At 46.4% G+C, this 21,104-nt stretch overlaps 1 protein-coding gene and 1 pseudogene across 2 annotated transcripts; both read right to left on the bottom strand.

The window, feature by feature from the left end:
- Positions 1-790: 790 nt before the first annotated feature.
- LOC129490530 (large ribosomal subunit protein uL10-like) lies at positions 791-1,720 on the bottom strand (annotated as a pseudogene).
- A 5,773-nt stretch (positions 1,721-7,493) lies between these two features.
- Positions 7,494-21,082, bottom strand: PRR9 (proline rich 9). Of its 2 annotated transcripts, none has more exons than XM_063628106.1 (2): positions 9,171-9,206; positions 7,494-8,670 (listed from the first exon to the last, which is right to left on the bottom strand). In XM_063628106.1, exon 2 carries the CDS (start codon positions 8,648-8,650, stop codon positions 8,300-8,302), a length of 351 nt encoding a protein of 116 aa, XP_063484176.1. In that variant the 5' UTR covers positions 8,651-8,670; positions 9,171-9,206; the 3' UTR covers positions 7,494-8,299. The 2 variants fall into 2 exon arrangements, with proteins under 2 accessions (XP_063484176.1, XP_063484174.1); XM_063628104.1 differs by lacking the exon at positions 9,171-9,206 and adding an exon at positions 21,006-21,082 and having other exon boundaries at positions 8,300-8,670.
- Positions 21,083-21,104: the final 22 nt, after the last annotated feature.

Below are 21,104 nucleotides of genomic sequence, written 5' to 3'. Positions count from 1 at the left end.
AAAACTATTCACTGGGAGCAGAAAGAAAAAATTTGAACTTTCTTCTTTATGTATTTTTATCTTTTCTTTTAAAATTGTCTGTATTTTGTGTTTGTTTTTTAACTTACATGATGTTAGAATGACAGTATGTATCCATTGCTTCTAAATAATATATATGTATTATATGATGAACCCAATAAAACTTCCAACTCTTTATTAAAATATGCATTCAGAATGCATATATCATAAATGTCCAGCTCAATGAATTTTCACAAGCTGAACACAACCATATAAGCAGCCCCCAGATTAAAAAAATAGAATGTTACCAGCAACACAGAAGCCTTCCTTCTCCTCCCATCCAATGACCATGCTACTACAACCAACACACACACAACCACATTGTTACTGTCTACAACAGAGATTTATTTGGCCAGCTTTTGTACTGTAATAAATGATATAAATGGAGCTATACAGCGTATTTTATGTTGAACCCTATGAACAGTTTTTGACCTCCATAAATGGCAATTTCATATGTTTCATCCTAATGCTTTTTTATGTGTCTTTTTGTTTGGCCACTTACTTTATGTTTGTGAGATTCATCCGTATTGCTGTGTGTAGCTGTAGATCATTTGTATACACTGCTGTATGGAATTCCATTGTGTGAATATACCACTGTTTATTTATTCATTGATGGGTATTTGTATTCTTTCTGATACTTGGATATTATGAATAACACTAGAATAAAATTTTTTTTTGAAAGAAGTAAGCTTTCATTTCTTTGTTTTGCAAATAAAGCTGGCTGAGTTGGTGATTAGTCAAATAGGCCAAATCCCATATTCTCATCCAACTCCTCCAACTCTTCTTGGCTTCAGCCTTGGCAGGAGCTGCAGCAGGAGCAGCAGTGGTGGCAGTGGCCCCAGGGGCAACAGCCACAAAGGCAGATGGATCAGCCAAGAAGGCCTCGACCTTTTCAGCAAGTAGGAAGGTGCAATCAGTTTCCACAGACAAAGCCAGGACTTGCTTGTACCCATTGATGGTAGAATGAGGTACTGATGCAACAGTTGGGTAAACAATCTGCAGGCAAACACTGGCAACATTGTGGACACCCTCCAGGAGGTGAGAATGCAGTTTCCTATGTGATGTCAAGCACTTCAGGGTTGTAAATACTGCTACTGTCTAACAGCTGCTGGATAATCAGCCCAAAGGAGAAGGGAGAGATGTTCATTCAGCATGTTCAGCAGTGTGGCTTCGCTGGCTCCCACTTTGTCACCAGTCTTGATCAGCTGCACATCACTCAGGATTTCAGTGGTGATGCTTAAAGCCTGGAAAAAGGAGGTCTTCTCAGGCTCCAGACCAGTGTTCTGGCCTGGGACAGTGACTTCACATGGGGCAATGGCACCAGCATGGGCGGCAGCTGGCACCTTACTAGCCAGCAGCATGTCCCTGATCTCAGTGAGGTCCGCCTTGGTGAACGCAAAGCCCACATTTCCCTGGATATGAGGCAACAATTTTTCCAGAGCTGGGTTGTTTTCTAGGTGCCCTTGGATGGCCTTGTGCATCATGGTGTTCTTGCCCATTGGCACCACGGCCTTCCCTCAGAGGGACATGTGGATCTGCTGCATCTACTTGGAGCCCACATTGCTGCTCCTACAATGAAACATTTCAGATAATCATTGAAAAATTGGATGATCTGAAGGAAGTAGTTGGTCTTCCAGGCTGCCCTGTCTTCCCTGGGCAGCATGGCAGTGTGTCAGGGGTTACCGCCCAGGGTTTAAAGGTGATGCCACTTTCACAAGGATGCCTGATGAGAGCTAGAATGAACATTCTAATATTTGACTTTTGGTGACCGTATGCAAGGCAGATGCCTAGGAGAGGAATTGTTCAGTCATTGGCTGTGTATACATTCTACTTTAGTAATGACCGTCAAAGAGTTTTCCAAAGTGGTTGCACCAATTTGCACTCCCACAACCTCACCCACACTGTGATTCTGTCTTCTTACTTTTATCCCCTCCAGTCGGTGTGTTGTAATATCTCTTTGAGGTTTTCATTTGCATTTCTCTGATGAATAATGACAGGTTGAACACTGTTTTTATATGTTTATTGGTGAGGCTGAAATATTTTTATTACCAGCGTGTGCAACATAAAAACTTTTAGGATTTGGGAAGAGTAGGATATGTTCTCTAATTGCTTAGACTAGTTTTTCTTAGACTATTGTAAGGAAAAGGAAGTTTCATCTTCTGGTGCTGGGGCAGAAAAGGGGAGCATATGAAAGGGAGGTGAGGACCTCCACTTTTCATCTTTGCCAGAGTCTGCTCTGGGTTTGACAAGAAGTGTGTTCTGTACCCAACAGCCAGTTTTCTCCTGCCCTGCTGTGATGTTCCCTAACCCTGGGGCAAACATCCCTTCAGTGACTGGCTGACAAAGGCTATTTTACTGTATTCAGAGAGAAGCAAAATCTTGTGGTAACCTATAAGCAATTCAAGTGCAAGAGTAGGTGATAATTAAAGATTAAAAACATTGCATCCACACTTCCTATAATCTCAGCTACTTATTTGCCTCTGCTTGCATATTTCGTGGATGGTGGGATCATTACTTCATGGGCAGCTCATTTCATTTGCTGGGCTATTTTATTCCTGATATGAGCAGAATCCGCTTTTCTGTGCCCAGAACTCACTGATCCATGCTATTCTCCTTGGGATCACAAAGAATATAACCACTGCCTCTCTCTTTGACATTTGACAGGCCTGAAGACAGCCACTCTGTGTCCCTAAGTCTCCTCATCTCTGAATGAAACGCCCCCTTCCTTCAGCCACAGCTCATGTGACAAGGTGCCCAGAGACCTCGCCCTTTTTCTCGCATTAATTTGGATGAACTAAAAGTTGGCCAGTGTCTACCTTCAAATGCAGCATGCGAGTTAAGGCTCCAGGGGCAGTCTGACCTGCAGTACTCCCTGTACCTGCTGTTCTCTCTGTGCTGATACTTACCCCTGATCCCACATGGATGGCTCCTCCTATTGTTCATGTCGCTACTCGGACATCCCCATCTCAGATCGGCCTTTCCATGCTACCCAAGCTAAAGAGCACCCCTCTTCCCTGGTCACTCTTCATCACTTTGTTTCGTTTTCTTCACTTTCTTATTTGTGCATTTGCTGAGTTGCTTTTTGTCTGTCTTCCTCCTCTTGTGAGCTCTGGGAGGCAGGGATTCTGTGTATCTGGTTCGCTGCTGTAACTCCAGTGCTTGGCACATAGGAGATTCTGTGTCATACTCTCACATAGGAGAAATCTGTTTTAAGGGAACAATAGAAGTGGTGGAGTCTAGATTTGAACTCCAGAAGTCTGATTCCTGAGCCTATGTCCTGAACCAGTATTCGTGTTGCCCCCACCCTATAAGTAGTGTAACTCTGTCTTGCACATGTAGCCTTCCTCTGACTCTGTTAGATGCTGCATCTCTGTACTCTTGTCTTCTCCACACGGAGCACTGACTGGGCCCGAGTGTGTGCCGCCATCTCCTACTCAGGCCAGACTGGGTGTGATTAGCAGAAGGCCAAGTGCCTCTATGGCCAGTAGGTGGTGCTGTTGGGAAGAGAAAAGGGGTCCCCAGCGACTTCTAAAGGAGGGGGGACTGGTTATGAGGCTGGCTTGAGAACTGGGTGGTGAGGGAGGTTGAATTGAGAAGGCCCTGCCAGCTGACCACCTCTTTTCTTTCAACCGTTTTCAGATGTGAGGCAGGTGTCCGTAGGAGAGAAGGAGAGCAGGAGTGGACAAGTCCAGATCTGCTGTCCATGGTGTTATTGACAGGAGCAGGAATGGGGTTGGTGGCCCCCACGATACCACTTCTCCTGGTCAAGACCTGCCAGTTCATGCTGAAACAGGCCTAGGCTGGGAACCTGCTCATTGATCTAGTATTTGATCACCCCTCACCAGCCCCTGCTGCCCCCACCCTTGCTCATGGAGAATGTGGCTATGGAGGGGGCAGGCAGTGGGAACTAGGCCTCCTGGGTTTACAGTTTTCCAGAAAAATCCCTTGAGCTATAAGTTCCTCCAGCATAGAGGGCCTCGTCTGCTTTCCCTCTGTGCTCCCCCACCCGGAACAAAGCATCATGTCTAATACACACAGGTGCTTAGGGCAACCAGCCATCCCAGTTTGTCGGGGACTGAGGGAGTTCCCAGGATTCAGAACTTTCAGTGCTAAAATTGGGACAGTTCCAGGCAAATCAAGATGAGCTGGCTACCCTATCAATAAAAGAGATTGTCCAGGTGGTCTGGAAGCCAGCACCCTCCTTTGTCTCTGCTCAGGGGGCATGCGGGTGGCTGGCTGTGCGGGTGTCTCAGACCTCAGTGTGATGGGCCCTGTGAAGTCAGGCAAGAACACAGCCAGCCCCAGGAGCTGTCATCTGGGCTCTCATGCCAACAGGAGACATGTGTCATTCACATACGGGCAGCTGGTAGAGGGCTGCAGAACCCCGGGGCCACTGCAGCACAGAGGCCAAGCTGCAGTACTTAGGAGCTAGGCTGAAACCATGGAGGGCTTCCTGGAGGTCAGGTTGAGACCCCTGGTTTGGCTGAGACAAACGGGAGAGCCCTGGGTGGGAGAGAGGAAGGTGCAGGTGGAAAGGAATCTGCGATGGGTTGTCAGGTGGAAGAACAGGCGGATCACTATGGTACAGAAGAGAAAGTGTATCTGGATGGTAAAGAAATGAGATGTAAAAGGGAGTGAGCACACTAAACCCAGCTGGGAAGAACGAGATTAGAAAGCAGTGAGGAATTACTGTAGGGTGCTTCTCAGGGCTGAAGCATTTGTGGGTCCAAAAACATTAAGAAAACCCCAAATCTGGAGGAGCCTCTTCCCATGACTTACCTGTCTTCCTCCTTTCCTTTAGTTTCAAGCCATGGTCACATATTCTGCTGGTCCCCAGAAGTTAGGGCCCCCTCGAAGAGCCTCCCAGCAGTGTTCTGGAAGCCAAGGAAACTTCCTGTCTCCTGAGCTTGCGGTCAGGTCTTCTGAATTCCCTTCGCGGGAAGCTCCCTGCCCCTGGGTTGCATTTCCACGTACAAGTTACAGTTAGAGGAGTCACAGTATTTGATGGATTGGGAGGAGCTGGTTGTCATCCACTGGCTTGCAAACCTCCAGTTCATGGGACACAACACATCCAAAGGCAGCTCCTGCCACAGTCCAATAGATCTCATTATAAGAAAGTTCTTAAACTGAGCCCAATTTCATGATTTCTACCCATGGGTCCTAATTTTGTTCTTTGGCACTTCACAAAAATCTCACTCCTCCCTCATAAAAGCACTTAAAATATTTGAGTTCAGCTGTCCCACTCCCTCGGGTATTTTCTTTTGTAAGCTAAAGATTTTTCAACACTTCCTGATGTGAAAGTCGTTCAGGCCACTGCTCTGCTTGCCCGCCTCCTGGCACCATCACAGGTTTCCAGAGTCTGGCTTGGAATAGTAGTTTCTCTATAAACATCTTGAATGACTGAGTGAATCCACAGCTCCTCCTGTGAGTTCCTGTCAGTTTGTATTTTTTCCTCTTGGCATGTGGGGCCCACAGATCCACTAATGTTGACTTAACTGTAGCTAAAACCCCTAACATCTGGGGCTGTCCTTGGTAAGGCCCCTCCCTACTTCCTGAAAGGCTCAGCACAGAAGTGGCAGCTGGGGAAGTCTGAATGTTGTGTCCTAGCTGTCCCTGTGGCCTCTGTGGCTGTGGACCTGGTCGGTGTCTTTAGAGACCACGCTGCAGCAGCAGTGGCCCAGGCAGTGGCTGGGGCAGACCTCTGTGAGCACGATGAGATATGGAGGTTCCTATGACAGAGCTAGATGAAGGCCTGCTGGCTACTTGGTGTTTGCTCACCTATCTGCAATCTGCAGACTTGTCCGCTTCCTAACCATAGAGGCCTCCCCTTAATCAGCAGATTTCTCCTCTCTCTGATAAGTTTGGACTCTCCCTGTTCATTAGCCCCGTGCTTCCTTTAATGCCTGGGTGTCTGATCTTGGACTCCAATCTGTGCATGCCTTTGATGCTGGAGAACAAAAATATTTCTTGGACTTGAGCCAAGCCGGAGAAGTATCTGTGTACAGAAGCTTCACTGATAGGAAGGCCTCTCTGGCCCATCTCCGCAGGATGGAGCTCCGGGAGCTGCTGGCCCTGGGGAGCAGCTGGTTTATTCCAAGGTTGGAAAATGGATGAGAAAACCTATTTCAACTAGGCAAGGAAGCAAGAGAACTGTGATTCAGACATCTGGAGATGTTCGGGGACTTGAGATATCCAGGAGATTTTCAGAAAGGTACCCTTGGTGCATGTGGCCTGCAGAAGAGACAGCTCGTAGCTCTGCACAGGGATACTGACTGCCTGGTTCACCACTGTCTCTCCAGTACCTGGCACGGTGCCTGACACCTGGTAGGTGTCAGGGAGCATGTTTTAGGTGGATAAATGAATGAATGAGAAGATGGTTTCTGGAAATCTTTTCTGTATGCCATAGCACTTTCATTACAAAAGTGAGAGCTCCATTTTGGAGTCAGAGGGACTTGGGTTAGCATCTGACTTCACCACTTACTGGCTTTAGGACAAGTTCCTAAGCAAATGGGCAGCACAGGAACTCCCCAAGGCTGCTGTTAGAATCCCCGTAGAGAATGTTCATGGAGTTCAGGGCCTGGTCCATGTCACCCACAGACTCAGTGACCCTCAGGTTAGCCAAACGACTTAGACATAGAGCTCTACACGCCCTATAAGGAGGGGCTGTCCTGGCCCTCCACCTCCTCCTCATGAGGATTGAGGAAGGAGGGGGACCTGTAGAATGGGTAAGAAGCTACATCCCTCCTAGGAAGCTGGTCCTTGGCGTAGCTTCCTTTGGGCTCAGGTCGGAACTTGGGGCACTGCTGAGGGAGCAGCCTGTGGCTATTTCATGTCAGTACAGTGCCCTCTCCACCCGTTCACAAAGCCCAGTGGCCACTGCCTGTGTTTCCTCCATGGGTGGGGGGCAGCAGGCCAGTTACCCAGGCCCCAGGCCTACCTGAAACCTAGCCAGATGGCAGGGCAGACAGTTTTGGTCCTCGAATCTGCATTCATCTCAGAGGCATGCTTCGCTCTCTCGTTTGACACAGATGCTATGTTTCTAGGTGTCATGAATTGATTTGGGATCCCTCTTCCACACATCTCCCCTCCTTTCCATTTCAGCCCTTCCCTTTGGAAAGCAAGGATCAGAGAGGAAAGATGCTGTAGTAGAAAGAACTTGGACCTGAGGTTTTGAGTGTGGGCAGGTCCTAGCCCCTTGCTGGATTTTCTCATGTGTGAAGTGCACAAGTGGGTGAACCTAGGATATGTTGTGGATGGGGTGGTCTCGGTGACCTTCAGGAGGCCTCTTCCAGAATTGCTGTTTTATGCACCGGTGAGGTCTGTATTTTATTCCTGTTTCAGATTACTCCCCTCCCCCACAAAAGGAGGAGACAGTTGTCACAAGGACAATGAGGGGTTTGATGGTGGAGAAAAGAGAGCACACGTCAAGTCAGATATCAGCCTTAGGATCAGCTTTATTATGTATTTTACCTTCACCAGGGAGAAGAAGGCAAGGAAGCTGGACAACAGACCAGCCCAGCCTGCATCAGACAGACACAAATCACATCTCTAAACAGTGTACATGGTGAGAACTAAGGGCCCACGTTAGACCAGCTATGAAGCACAGAGATTGACAGGGGCACCAAACATCCATCTCATCTTTCCCTTCTGGTTGTTTGGATTCAATCATTTACATACTTTCTGTTCATTTTAAAAAAGCACAACCAACATTTCAATGTTCAATAATTTGCTGTTCTTTTTAATGTACAGAGACAAAAATCACCCAATTTTTGATTTTTGAAACACCGCAAGCCGCTTTGTCTCAACACCTGTGGTGGTGGTGGTGGTGGTGATAAGTGGGAAGTCCATCAGAATTCAGTTTGTTTTGAGGCTCATTTGAGAGCCTGAAACTCTGAAAGATGAAGGAAGGCATCCTTGGCTGTTACACACCTAGAGCTGGGTGAATTTTTGCACCAAGGAAGCTGTGCTAGGCTTCTGTGGTCTCCTCTGACAACCACACCATTCCTACATTTGAGACCTTCCATCAGACTGCTAAGAACAACGCTTATTCACAGAGGATGATGAAATACAGAAAGAACCATCTTCAGAGACACAGACCAAGTCCTGGAATGCTAAGGAAGCCAGGAGGCAAGAAGGTACATTGCACACAGATATACCCACAGAAGAAGGTCACCAGAGCATGGGCTGGGGTCAGGGTTTCATCTGCTGGCCATCTTCTTGACCCCAGATGACACATGAGCAGCTACTTTCCCTTGCCAGGGGCTGAGCACTTCTCCTGGACTTTCTGTGGGAAAACCTCCACACATTTTGTCTGGAATAGCTCCTGGCATGGCTCTGCACACTGAGGTGGACATTGGTCTTGGCATGGAGGCAGGCATGGATCTTGGCCTTGCTGTGGGCATTTTTCTTGACTTAATTCCTGGCACTGAGAAAGACATACCTCCTGGGCCTGCACTAGACACTTATCTTGGCAGGGGTGCTGGCATGTGGGGAGGCACACCTCCTCAGCCTTTGCCTGGCACTGCTCCTGGGTCTTTGGGAGGCATGGAGGGGGCACACATGGCTCCTTGCACTGCTGCTCACTGAAGGACATCCTAGGGTGATTTGCAGAGCCTGAAAAAGACACAAGATTCGAAATTATCTGCATTAAAAATATCAGCATGGGAACTGGGGAATGAAGGGTTGAGAAAGAGGAATGAGGAGTGGATGGAAGAACTAATGGAGTGGAATGAGGAGTGGAAGTAAGAACTAATTTCTTGGCTGCTTTTTATCTCTTTCTCTTTTCTATCCTGGCCGCAGCTCCCTGTGGCACCTGTCTCCAAAGTGGGAGTATTCTCATGGCCTCTGTCTAGATATCCATAGCTCCAAACCCCAGTCCTACCACAGGTTTTTTTCCCTTCTCTTCTAGTCTATGAATCCTTTTGAAAATCAGGTGCAAGAGACTAGATAGACAAATTCTAGTCTGGATAGAATATACAGGATAGTTTGTGAGGCCCAAGAAGTGGCAAACCACTTAAAAAATCAGTAGAAAGTACAGTTCAGAGGAGGAAAAGAACAGTGGCCGCCTAAAGACAGAGTAACAGGAAGAGAGAGGGCACAGATGCCCCACTTACCTGATCTTCAACAAGACTCAACAAAGGCTGTGGACTGTGAAGCCCAGCAAGGCGGGACTTTTATATGGTGCTTAGTCCAGCCTCCCGCGGGATTGACTGGACACATGGGCTGTGGTACTAATTGTGGAGTCACCATAACAAGCTTCCTCTGAAATTGCCGATGGTTTGAGTCACTGCTTGGGATGCCTGTTAATCAGACTGCATTTTGGCCTGTGGGTCCTCACCAGACCTCAGCAGGGAGGGGCTTCCCTCAGATCCCTCTCATCAGAGGCAGTAGGAAAAGAATGTTCATAAAGTGTTATCTCAGTCTGTTCAACCAGGATTCCTTGTCTGCCCAAACTGCTGCAGGATGTGGTGAGAGATAAGATCCACCTTGCTCATCTCATCTTCACCAATGGGAAGACTTTATGCCTAAGGCCTGGGGCCTCTCTGGGTCAAGGGCTTGTATGGCCTGTTGCAGACAGTTCTTCATCAAGCCTTGAAAGTCACCCTTCAGATGCAAGAACGAAGACTTGTCCTGTGGTTCCAAGGGAACAAAAGGCTTTCAGCCTGCTGAAGAGAGTGATTTTCCTGCATGGTGGGCTTGAGGGAAATTGGGGTTCCTTTGTTACTCTTGGGTTGTGAAGTGGGGTGAAGGGGAAGAGAGAGGAAGGAGAAGGCAGACAATCTTTATTTTCTCAACCTTTATTTATGACACCCTTCTGAAAGTGGAGTTACTCACAGAGTTTTCATAGTGACCAGGAGAACAGGCTGGAACAAAGTTAACTTGTCTCTTTGCCTTCTGGAAAACGTTTTCTTAGAATTCAGGTCAATAAAAGTCAGGGGATGAAAGGAAAAGTTTCAAAGCAAACACACCCAGTTTCCTCTACCTCTACTTTCTAGTTTGGGCTGTTCTCCCTGGTGTGTTCTCCCTGTGCCTGTGGAAATCCTAAGCATTCTGCAAAGCTTTAGTCATGTCTACCACCCTCTGAGAGCCTTTCCTGATTACTCTAAATCAGAAATGAATCCACGTCTTTATGCATTCCCATGGTATCTATTGTCTATACTATTCATGAGACATTTACTATTGAAATTAGGACTTTCCAGATATTTATATATAGGTCTTATTTTTTCCTGGGTTATAAGTTCCTAGAGGATAGGTACTATGCCATTGGTATAGTAAGTGGAAGATGATGGAAGACAAATGATTATTGATGGGGTAAATGTATTAATGAAGGAATGAAGAAGGTGGATGTGGGAGAGCTGGGAGTAGAGGAAACTCTCATTTAATTGAAAATGGGAAAAGATTTACTTTGAAAGAAGCCCCCAATTCCTTAAAGTGGTGGTTCTGTGTTTGTTTGCTGAAGTTGACCAAATTCAAGCATCTTTAAATATGATGATGTTCCCTTCCTTTCTCCTTAATTTAAAGTTATGTTCAACCTCTTAACTTGAAGGGGTAGGTTTAAGTCATTTCCTAAGAAGAATATTTGGCTAAAATCAGAAATGTCTCAAATGTTTATATAGGTTTTGGATGCTTGATACCTGAAAAGTTTTTAAAAGGTAAGCTGGGGAGACCAGGAAGCATTTTTGACCTCTGAGACTGGTTCTCAGAGGTTAATGTGACATCACCATGAGCCCCATTGGTGTCCTGGCAGGAGACAGAGGCCTGAGTGTGGAAGGACTTGGAATACCCAGCTATATATCTGAAGAGACAAAGTCATTTGGGGCATCTGGGAAAATAAGTGTAGGGTGGGGAGACTCATCCTTCTGTTTCTCCATTTTTCATCTCCTCCTTTCAATTCTCTTTCTCTTTGTATTTTTTATCTTTTCTTAGAATGCTGTTGAAGAGACAAAGCAACACTCCTGTGTCCTCAAAAACAAGGAATTCTCCATCACTGAGTTTAATAATATGTTCTTTCAGTCACTCATGGCCCCTATGTGATGTCAATGCCTTTCCCTTCCAAAATGACTCACTGTTTCATGGAGAATATGGCCAGAGGTAAGCCCCTGTGCTCCAGAAGAAGGCCCCTTCCTTGGTTTTGGGTGGAAGGTCATGGAAGGCTCCTTGGGGGAGGGGATGCTGTGCTTTGTCTTACTGGACAGTAGGAATTATCCAGGCAAGCAGGGTGGACAAGGGCATTCCAGGTTGCCTCTAGGAAGGAATCCTTTTTGGGAGGCTGTTGAAGTACAGAGATAATGAAAGGAGAGACGGAGGCCAACTTAGGAAGGGAATGAGCAAGAGACTCTGGAAAGAGACCTTCTTAGCTGGGATTTCTGGAAGTTTCCTGTGACAGGATGCATGAGATGACCTTTCTCATGTCATGTATGTCTATGACTTTGGTTAAGCCCCAGGACAAGGAGACTAAACAGAAATGTGCAGAACAAGAGACTAGATCATGTTCTCATGGAGGGGAGGTGAGCCCAGTTAGGTAGAGCCCAGAGTTTGACTCCTCTCACTGGATGCCCTGCCTGCTGCCATCGAGTTGATTCATTACAGTGGAACAATCTTGAAATTGACCTGAAAGTCCTTCTGTGGTAGGCAGAATAATGGCCTCCTAAATATGTTCTCCACCTAATCGCTAGAATTTGTAAACACGTTAAGTTACTTGCCAAGAGAGACTGAAAGTAGTGAATAAAATCAAAGTTGCTAATCAGACGACTTTAAAATAGGGAGATTATCCTTGCTTATCCAGGTGGGGCCAACATAAGCGTAAGGCTCTTAAAAGCAAGAAGAGTCTGTCAGAGTGATGTGATCTGAGAAAGACTTAACCGGCCATTGCTGATTTTGAATATGGAAGGAGTCCAGGAGCCAGAAATGAGGGCGGCCTCTACAGTCTGGAAACAGATTCTCCAGTAGGACCTCCGGAAAGAGGTGCAGCTTCGCGGGCACTCTAATTTCAGTCCGGTGAGACTTCTGTCAGCCTCTGAGCTCCAGAACTGTCATAGGATTCACTTTTGTTGTTTTAAGCCACTAAATTTGTGGTAACTTGTCACAGAAGCAGTAGAAACGTAATAACCTTCCCAGTGCTAGAGGCTCTTGGGAGCTCTTGAGGAGGGAAGCCTCAGATGAAGAATAAAATCTCATTTACCATTCCCTCATTTAAATGTATTCCTACTTGTCATGTCAGCATCCTCAATCAAAGGCTAGCTTTTGATAAAGAGGCACTGAGCTGGGCACGGTGGCTCACGCATATAATCCCAGCACTTTGGGAGACTGAGGCAGGTGGATCACTTGAGGTCAGGAGTTTGAGACCAGCCTGACCAACATGGTGAAACCCCGTCTCTACTAAAAATACAAAATTAGCTGGGCGTGGTGGCGGGCGCCTGTAATCCCAGCTAATGGGGAGGCGGAGGCAGGAGAATCGCTTGAACCCAAGAGGTGGAGGTTGCAGGGAACTGAGATTTTGCCATTGCACTCCAGCCTGGGCAAAAAGAGTGAGACTCCATCTCAAAAAACAAAACAAAACAAAACAAAACAACAACAAAAAAGAGCCACTGAGATACATGGAGAAAGAACTCAGGATCCCATTCATCTGGGGTTGACTATCACATGGAGTATATGCAATATTGGATAAGTGATTTAACCTCTCATAATCTCAATTTCCTCTTGTTGAGAAAGGAAAATACTATTTCACAGATTTCTTGTGAGGAATAAATTAGAGAACGTATGCTCCAAAACTTAGGGCCATCAAGCTACTTATGAATATTAGTGCAATCTGAATCAGTTCAGGACTCACCTCCTCCATGAAGCCTTCCTTGATTCCCCTGGTTCTTCTTGTTCTATGTCCTTTGCTCTGTCCCTCCAATACTTGGTCTTTGACTTGATTTTTTTTTTTGAGATGGAGTCTTGCACTGTCGGCCAGGCTGGTGTGTAGTGGCAAGTGATCGCAGGGGACTGCAACCTCTGCCTTCCAGGTTCAAGCGATTCTCCTGCTTTAGCCTCCCAGGTAGCTGGGACTACAGGCACATGCCACCACACCCAGGCAATTTTTGTGTTTTTAGTAGAGACGGTGTTTCACCATGTTGTTCAGGCTGGTCTCGATCTCTTGATCTCGTGATCCACCCTCCTCGGCCTCCCAAAGTGCTGGGATTACAAGCGTGAGACACTGCACATTTTTCTTTAAAACAGGTTCAAATTGTGCCATATATTTATGTCTCCACGCATGTGTGTCATAGAACATATAATACATGCCCAAAGCCAAACTCCTGATCTTGCCTCAAAAACTCTTCCTACCACAGTCTTCCTCAGCTCAGTAAGTGGCCTGGCCTCATCGTCTTTAAAATACAAAAGTTAGACTTTCAGTCAGGTCCGTCCCATCTCTGACATTCTGTGATACTGTAAGTGTGATCATGAATGATTAGCCTGGGTAACTATGTAACTTTGTAGTGTGTGGACACATGTGTGTGGGCACTTTTTCCTTGGTCAGGTTGTAATATACCCACAGGAAGACCCAGTCTTCTGTCTTCGGCATGTGGCAGTGGCTCACCCAGTGGCTGATTGACCTTAGATGACCTGTCTTTTCCTAGGTGTGGAGTGGGAGTATTTGGGGTCTGAGTCCTCAGAAATCAATCTTGGTGGCCCAGTATCTGGTGTTGTGGATTAGAAAGCTTTGGAAAAATTGTCTCACCCCAAATCTTTTTTTTTTTTTTTTTTTTGAGATGGAGTCTTGCTCTGTCACCCAGGCTGGAGTGCAGTGGCGCGATCTCGGCTCACTGCAAGCTCCGCCTCCAGGGTTCACGCCATTCTCCTGCCTCAGCCTCTCCGAGTAGCTGGGACTACAGGTGCCCGCCACCACGCCTGGCTAATTTTTTGCATTTTTGGTAGAGACGGGGTTTCACCATAGTCTCGATCTCTTGACCTCATTATCCGCCCGCCTCGGCCTCCCAAAGTGCTGGGATTACAAGCGTGAGCCACCGCGCCCGGCCAAATCTTAAGATAAGGTGACTAAGTTGTTTCTGTGATCATCTCCAGCCCTCCAGCAAGATTGGAGTTAATCTGATTTAATGACATCTAAGATTTAAGATTTTAGACTTCTGGAGCTGTCATTATTGGGAGCTAGGGCATAATTAGACAGGATCAGCAGAAGAGTCTCAGGTGTGTGCAAGACAGTTTTTTTTTCTCCCATTCCCATCAAATAACTATCTCCTTTGTTCAGATCTTAAAAGTCCTCAGACTCCTCTGATCCATTCATCTGCATATTACAGGGCAATGTCTCTGATAGAGCTGAATGGTGCAGAATGTGGTTTCCTGCAGAGCGGGTACCCCTGGGCGGCTTGCGAATTCCTGGGGGGATGTCCACCACCCCTCTCCCTTCCTTTCCTCCTGTGTCACCCACACAGGGGGTCTGAAACAGAGGTGTGAATTCAGGAAAGAGCTGTAAATCACAAGCCCTCAGGGCCAGAAGGGACTTGAGAGGCCACCTGATTCTGTCTCCTAGTTTTAGCCCCAGCACGTGCTTTAAACAGGAGACACAGAACTATTTATTGACTGCGTTTTTTAGATGAGGAAATTGAGGCACAGAAGTGTCAAAGACCTTGTTCAAGATTACGTGGTCAGCTCAAGTCTGGTCTGGGCAATGGCCCACATAAAAAACCCTTAGCAGACCAGTGTATTGGGGATTCCTTATAAGCTTTGGGAAGACAACAAAGATGCAGACCAGCCAGTGGCTGTTCACAGTTTGGGATCACAGGAAATACTCGTATGTACATGCCGTCATCTGTAGGGTGTTCAGGGACTCCAGGTCAAAGACCACCAACACTGATGGTGGGGAGGAAGGATGTTCCCCAGTTACTTAAATTTCTTGTAGATCTTCAACTTTTTCCCTTTTGAGTTTGATTTCTGGAACACCTTGGCCTAAATCAGGATTAGAAATCCTGGATGCTTTCTACAACCGACACCCTGTGACTTTGGTTGTTCCCCTCTCTGGACCTTGCTTCCTCATGTAGACACTGAGGATATTTTAAATGCCACGTTCAGCTCTGATATTCAGCAATACAAGCATCTCCTTCCGGCTCCTACTGTGGGCCCAACCTGGGAATGGGGTGGCGAGGTGCCCCTAACTCTACTTGCCTTCAGAGATATTTGTCATCCATTTGTGGAACTCCCTGTTTCTCCCTCAAATGCACTGCTTCGCACAGCAGATAGCAGGAAGCTTTTGCTGCAGTAGGTGATGGGTTGTGACTCCAAGTGTGTACACAGAAACTAGAGTACTGTTGGCATCTTGGCTTCCAAAGTTCAGTTGCCCACACTAGGGGCTTGACATAAGTTATGTCACTTCATCGCCCCACCTTGCCCCTTGGTGAGACTTTTCTTCTCATTCTTCAGGTGAAGACCTCCCTTCTCCCACTGAGGCGAAGCATCTCGTCCGGCTCCACAGCTGGCTGGTGCAGTGCTTGCTTGGAGCCCATGTCTGTGGGATGCCAAGCCCTTTCTCTTTCCTTGCTGCTGCTCGAGGTGAGAGACCACATGGAGGTAGCCTGCATCTTCCTGGCAAGGCAGGAGGAGGGCTGGCAGGATCTGCATCTTGTGGCTGAAGGGGAAAGTGGCCAAGGACAGGACTGCAACAAGGGCCAGGGCTGCCTTTCAGCCCCAGGCCACTCATGCTGAGCCCCCTTCCCTTCTCCCCACTGTCGCATTCTGGGGATGACTCCATGCCACGAGGTTAAGGAGCACAGTGGACAGGGGCTCAGTCCAGAGCAATCCCCTCTTGTTTGGGAAAGTGTCTCTGCAGCCTCTGAGCATCCAATCATTGGTTATTACTGCATGTCTGCGATGTGTGCCTGGCTGCCCCTTCTCAAAGGGCAGGCTGGTGGGAGAGTCAGGTTATGAACACGTGGCCAGAATGTGGAGTGATAAGGAGAGGAAGGCATGGAAGCTCTCAGACCACAGAATGGGGCATCTAACCAGCTTGGGGGTGGGATGTGGGGAAGATTTTTGGAGCAAGTGACCCCTGAGTTGACTTAAAGGGTGAGGATTTGCCCAGGTAGATCATTCAGAGGAAGATTCAGTGGAGGCAGAGCAAAACGATAGAGAAGGGGGTGTAAAGTCACAAAGGCCAGAGACTCTGTGTTGTGTGCCAGGAAATGCCAGCAGTTACCGATTACTGGGCTGTAAAGTTCTAGAAGGAGATGGAGAAATGGCCCTATGGCTAGAGAAGGAGGCAGGGGCTTGATCCTGAAGGCTTTTGCATGGCAGAATGTTATTTGAGCTGCCCTCTAGGCAAAGGGGAGACTCAAGGATTTTAAGCAAGGACATCATGTATAAATGTGAATTTTAGCAAGACTGCCTTGGCTGGCTTCCACTGGAGTAAGAACTGGAGGAAGGTGAACTTCAAAAGCCAGTTAGGAGGGTTGAATGGTGTAGGTAAGAGATGATGAGCACATTTCTGGGAAAAAGCCATGACTCCTTAGTCTGAGAAGACTTTCCTTTGAGCCTGGGAGGGAGCATATAGCTCTGGAGATGAGACATATGAGATTTCCTGCACTTGGAAGACAGGTACAGCTGAAAATATCCTGGTATGCATTTTACGATCAGTTTGTACCTTAAAATCTTTACGTGTTTGGCAAATGGCTTAGTGTTTTTACTGATCTCTTTGCTGAGCATCAACCCCGTGACATGGAAGCAGTCATGACTTATCACTAATAAAGCTTCTAGAATTTGCCTGTGCTCGTGTGCTGAGCTGCAATCTTGGTCCTGTGGGAACAGGACAGGAAAAATAGGATGTTTGGTAACTGGTTACTTCCTCCCCTCTCCCCAGTTGCCATTCATGCGTGGAAGTGGAGGATGCAGGAAAATGGTCTCTAAGATTCCTTTCGGCTTCAAAGCCAGACATCCCTGAGGTTCTGTGCCCAGCCCTCACAGCACCAGCCCACCTCACAGCCAGTTGCCTGATTTGGGAGGGCTTAGAAGCCCTTTTAGAAGGCTAGCTGTACTCTGCCTGATTCTCAAGAAAGCACAAGGCAAAGGGGTCTGTGGTGCAGGCTCCTTTTGTGACCATCTTAATGGATCCTCAGCACTGCTTTGTCATGAAGGGAGAGGTCTTGGTCCTGCCTGTCTTGTTATCTGGGAGCCATCGAGCCTGGTGCTACACAGATTCTTGTGATGCCACTCTTCAGGCGTTGCTTATTTATACAGCCCTCTACTGTTTGGGGCAGAACCCTGGTGACTGCCGCTGGGGCTGGGAGTAATTATGGCATTCTGCAGGGAGGTGGCACCCTCATCATGTCCCAGCCATCTCCCCAGAATTGCCTTTGATCCAGCTTTTTGTTGGGAAAGTAGCCATTAAGAGATGTCTATCTTGGCCGGGCGCAGTGGCTCTTCTGTCCCTCCTCCTTTTTGACTTCCTGTGAAGTAGAAGGGTTTTCCACCTGTTACCCACAGTCCCCAATGCACTAAATGAGACTTTCCCAGCACTTTGGGAGGGCGGATCATGAGGTCAGGAGATTGAGACCATCCTGGCAAACATGGTGAAACCCCGTCTCTACTAAAAATACAAAAAATTAGCCAGGCGTGGTGGTGGGCACCTGTAGTCCCAGCTACTCCAGAGATTGAGGCAGGAGAATGGCGTGCACCCGGGAGGCGGAGCTTGCAGTGAGCCGAGGTCGCCCACTGCACTCCAGCCTGGGCGACAGAGCAAGACTCCATCTCAAAAAAAAAAAAAAAAAAAAAAAAAAAGAGATGTCTATCTTTGGTTCCATTTACATGGGAGAAACGAGACCTAAATTGGCAACGAATGGTTTCATGTTCCCAGAGCTGCCTCCTTTCAGGCTGTGAGTTCACAGAACCACCTGGGAGGGCACAGCCCCCTGACACATACTCCCTGGCCTGGGACTGAGATCCTGCCCCTGGAGGGAAGGCATCCACGGCGAGGTGCCTTCAATGTGATGCCTTCAATGTGGTGCATACTCCTTAAAACATTCTTCCTTCCCTGTTTTTGTACACTGAGTAAAATAAAGGACTTTGGGGGTCTCTGAAGTAGTCATGATTATTTCATAAATTGTTGATTATTTCATGATTATTTCTTTTTAAACTCATCACAAAAGCATGTGAAAATCCAGATGAAAATAGAAATAAACTACTAGTTACCCATAACCTCATTGTTTTAAAATAATGAAAATATCCACAAATTTCCTTTTGTTATTATTATTACCATTATTATCAAGGAAGGTTTTGGTTAAAGATAATGGCTTTACATTATATTTTCAATTGAGGCCTTACTTTATTTAATTCATTTTAATGTATTAAATTAATTTAATACATTGAATAGATTATTACATTAAAATTAAATAAATTAAAATTTATTTTAATGTTTTAAAATTATTAAATTTAATGTGATGAATTTATTAATGTATTATTAAATTTAATGTCTTAAAACAATGTTTCATCATATAATAGGTTCAAGTTTACTTAATCAAACCTTGTTAGATATTTAAATTGTTTCTAAGTTATGCTGTGACAATCACCTTTATTTATATAGCTCCGCTACCCACCATTTTGCAATTTTTTTTTTTTTGAATAGGTTCTATGAAGTGGACCCATTGGGCCAAAGAGTTGAATCATCTAATGCTTTTGATGATACATATTCCCACATTCCTTGAATTGTTTTCTAAAAGGATTTTTGTCTATTTATATTCCCACCAACTGTAGCACACTCTTTAGCACTGGGTTTGGGATTTATTATTTAAAAGTGACCATTTAATAGAGGATGGTCTGTTGAACATGGATGAAGATGCCACGTTATTGTTCTATTACCTCTCTCTCTCCCCCTTTCTTCTGTCCCTCCTCCTTTTTGACTTTCTGTGAGGTAGAAGGGTTTTCCACCTATCACCCACAGCTGAAGGGGTTTCCATCTGTTACCACAGTCCCCAGTGCTCTAAACTAGACTTTCAGAGACTTCTGGCATCCAGTGAGTGCCTCTCTGCAGAGATCTAGAGTATGGGAACCTCAGTGCCTCAGAAGACCCTGAGACCCCAAGGTCTTCTCATGTCACACCTGGAAAACTAGGGGGTGGTGCCTTAAATGCTCCGCCTACTTCACGTATTCTAAAAGCCTGCTCCGTCACCAGCTGACTGTACAGCCTCAGTCTGGTGGGGTCCCAGTCATTTTTTCTTTGACACATTTTGGACTCTCTATACTTGCCACACCCTTCGCTGTCTGAACCATCCTTCAGGCTCAGAAGGATGAGAGCTAGTTTTGTGTAATGGTTCCATAGGGAGCCATCCCAGATTTGGCTCTTTGGCTATCTATTACGATGATAGCAGGGAATCCTTAAATGCTGTTCACTGTGTCGCTGCTTATGTGCAGTGCACCGAAACAATTCACAACTGGTTTGTCTGTGCGTCAAAGCTCTCTCATCTGCTTGGCCACGGGGGCATGCTCGTGGCCTTCTAGGCAATCAGGTTCCTCTCTTGGTGAAAATGGGAATATCCTTGTGCGCAACCTGTCAACAAGCTGGGTATGCAACTGGCCCAGGACCTTACTGAATGGCGGGGTGGGGGGCACTAGGAGAGGATGGGTCATATTCTGTGGCATTGTAGAGGCTGGAGAGATGAGAGTGGCTGAGATGGTGGAGTGGGTCCCTTATCCTAGGCCTGAAAGTCTTGATTCCTACAGTTCTCCCTTTAATCCTATGCCCTGTTCCCAAACCCTTCTTAGCATGAGCTGATACATTCTGTTTTGTGAATTAAGCTAGTTTGACATGGACTTTCTCTAGCTACTTGTAAATAATCTCCACTAACACGTCAGCTATGAATGCTTTCGCTATTCATTCCTAATTGAGGTGCCAGATATGTACAATATCTAGTTTTTTGTACTTAAGTTTTTATTTTGAAATTTTATAGATTCACAGAGTGTTGCAAAAATAGAGGTTTCATGTACCCTTCACTGGGATTCTTCCACTAGTGGCATGTTATGTAACTATAGTTCAGTATTAGAGCCAGGTAACAGATAGTGGTATGATCCATAACTCCTTTTTGAATATTTTTAAAAGAATGTCTAACTGTATGATTACAGATGTCAAAGCCTAACTCCTGTGGTCAGGAGATTTACAGGCTAAGAAGAATTACACAAAGCAATGAGGTTCAGGTGTGTGAGTGTTACACTGCGGTGGGTGTGGGGTGCTCCTTCACCAACTCACTATGTCCCTGTAAACCAGGAACTTGGCATTTGTTAACTCTTTTTTTTTTTTTTTTGAGATGGAGTCTCACTCCTCTCATGCAGACTGGAGTGCAGTGGTGCGATCTCGGCTCACTGCAGCCTCCATCTCCTGGGTTCAAGTGATTCTCCTTCTTCAGCCTCCCGAGTAGCTGGGATTACAGGCGTGCGCCATGCCCAGCTAATTTTTGTATTTTTAGTAGAGACGGGGTTTTGCCATTTTGGCCAGGCTGGTCTCGAACTCCTGACCTCAGGCGATCCATCTGCCTCAGCCTCCCAAAGTGCCAGGATTACAGGCATGAGCCAGCACGCCTGGCCTGGCATTTGTTAATTCTTTAGCCTCACAACAACTCCATAACAGCAGTAGTGTTAGCATCATCATTCCTTTTGCAAAGAGAGGAAAACTGAGACACAAAGAAGTTAAGCAACTTGCTTAGGTTACAAGGTGTTAGGGAGCAGAGACAGAGTTTCATTAAACCCATGCAGCCTGTACTGAGAGCCCTTCTGCATAAGCATTATGCAATAGGACTAACAGAAAGGTAGTACAATGCCTTTTCCTGAGCCTTCCTGGACCTTTCACCAATGTTCTACTCCTCTTTCTCCCTCATACCATCTCTTTCCTGCTTCCTGGGGTTAGACACTTTCACAGCTGCAACCATATTTATGGATCTCTCAGGCTTTGCTCTAACACGGCCTGGCATTACCTGGGTACACCCTTTAGAGGTGGGCACCTGCCTCTAAGCAGCAGGTGGGGTCAGAGGGAAAGTCAGTTCTCAAAGGTTGTTGAGAGTGTAGGGTTCTAG

The sequence above is a fragment of the Symphalangus syndactylus genome, chromosome 12, assembly GCF_028878055.3.
Source record: "Symphalangus syndactylus isolate Jambi chromosome 12, NHGRI_mSymSyn1-v2.1_pri, whole genome shotgun sequence".
Lineage (NCBI taxonomy): Eukaryota > Metazoa > Chordata > Mammalia > Primates > Hylobatidae > Symphalangus > Symphalangus syndactylus.
Note: the sequence above shows the minus strand (reverse complement) of the source record. Positions and strands in the feature narration are given on the sequence as shown.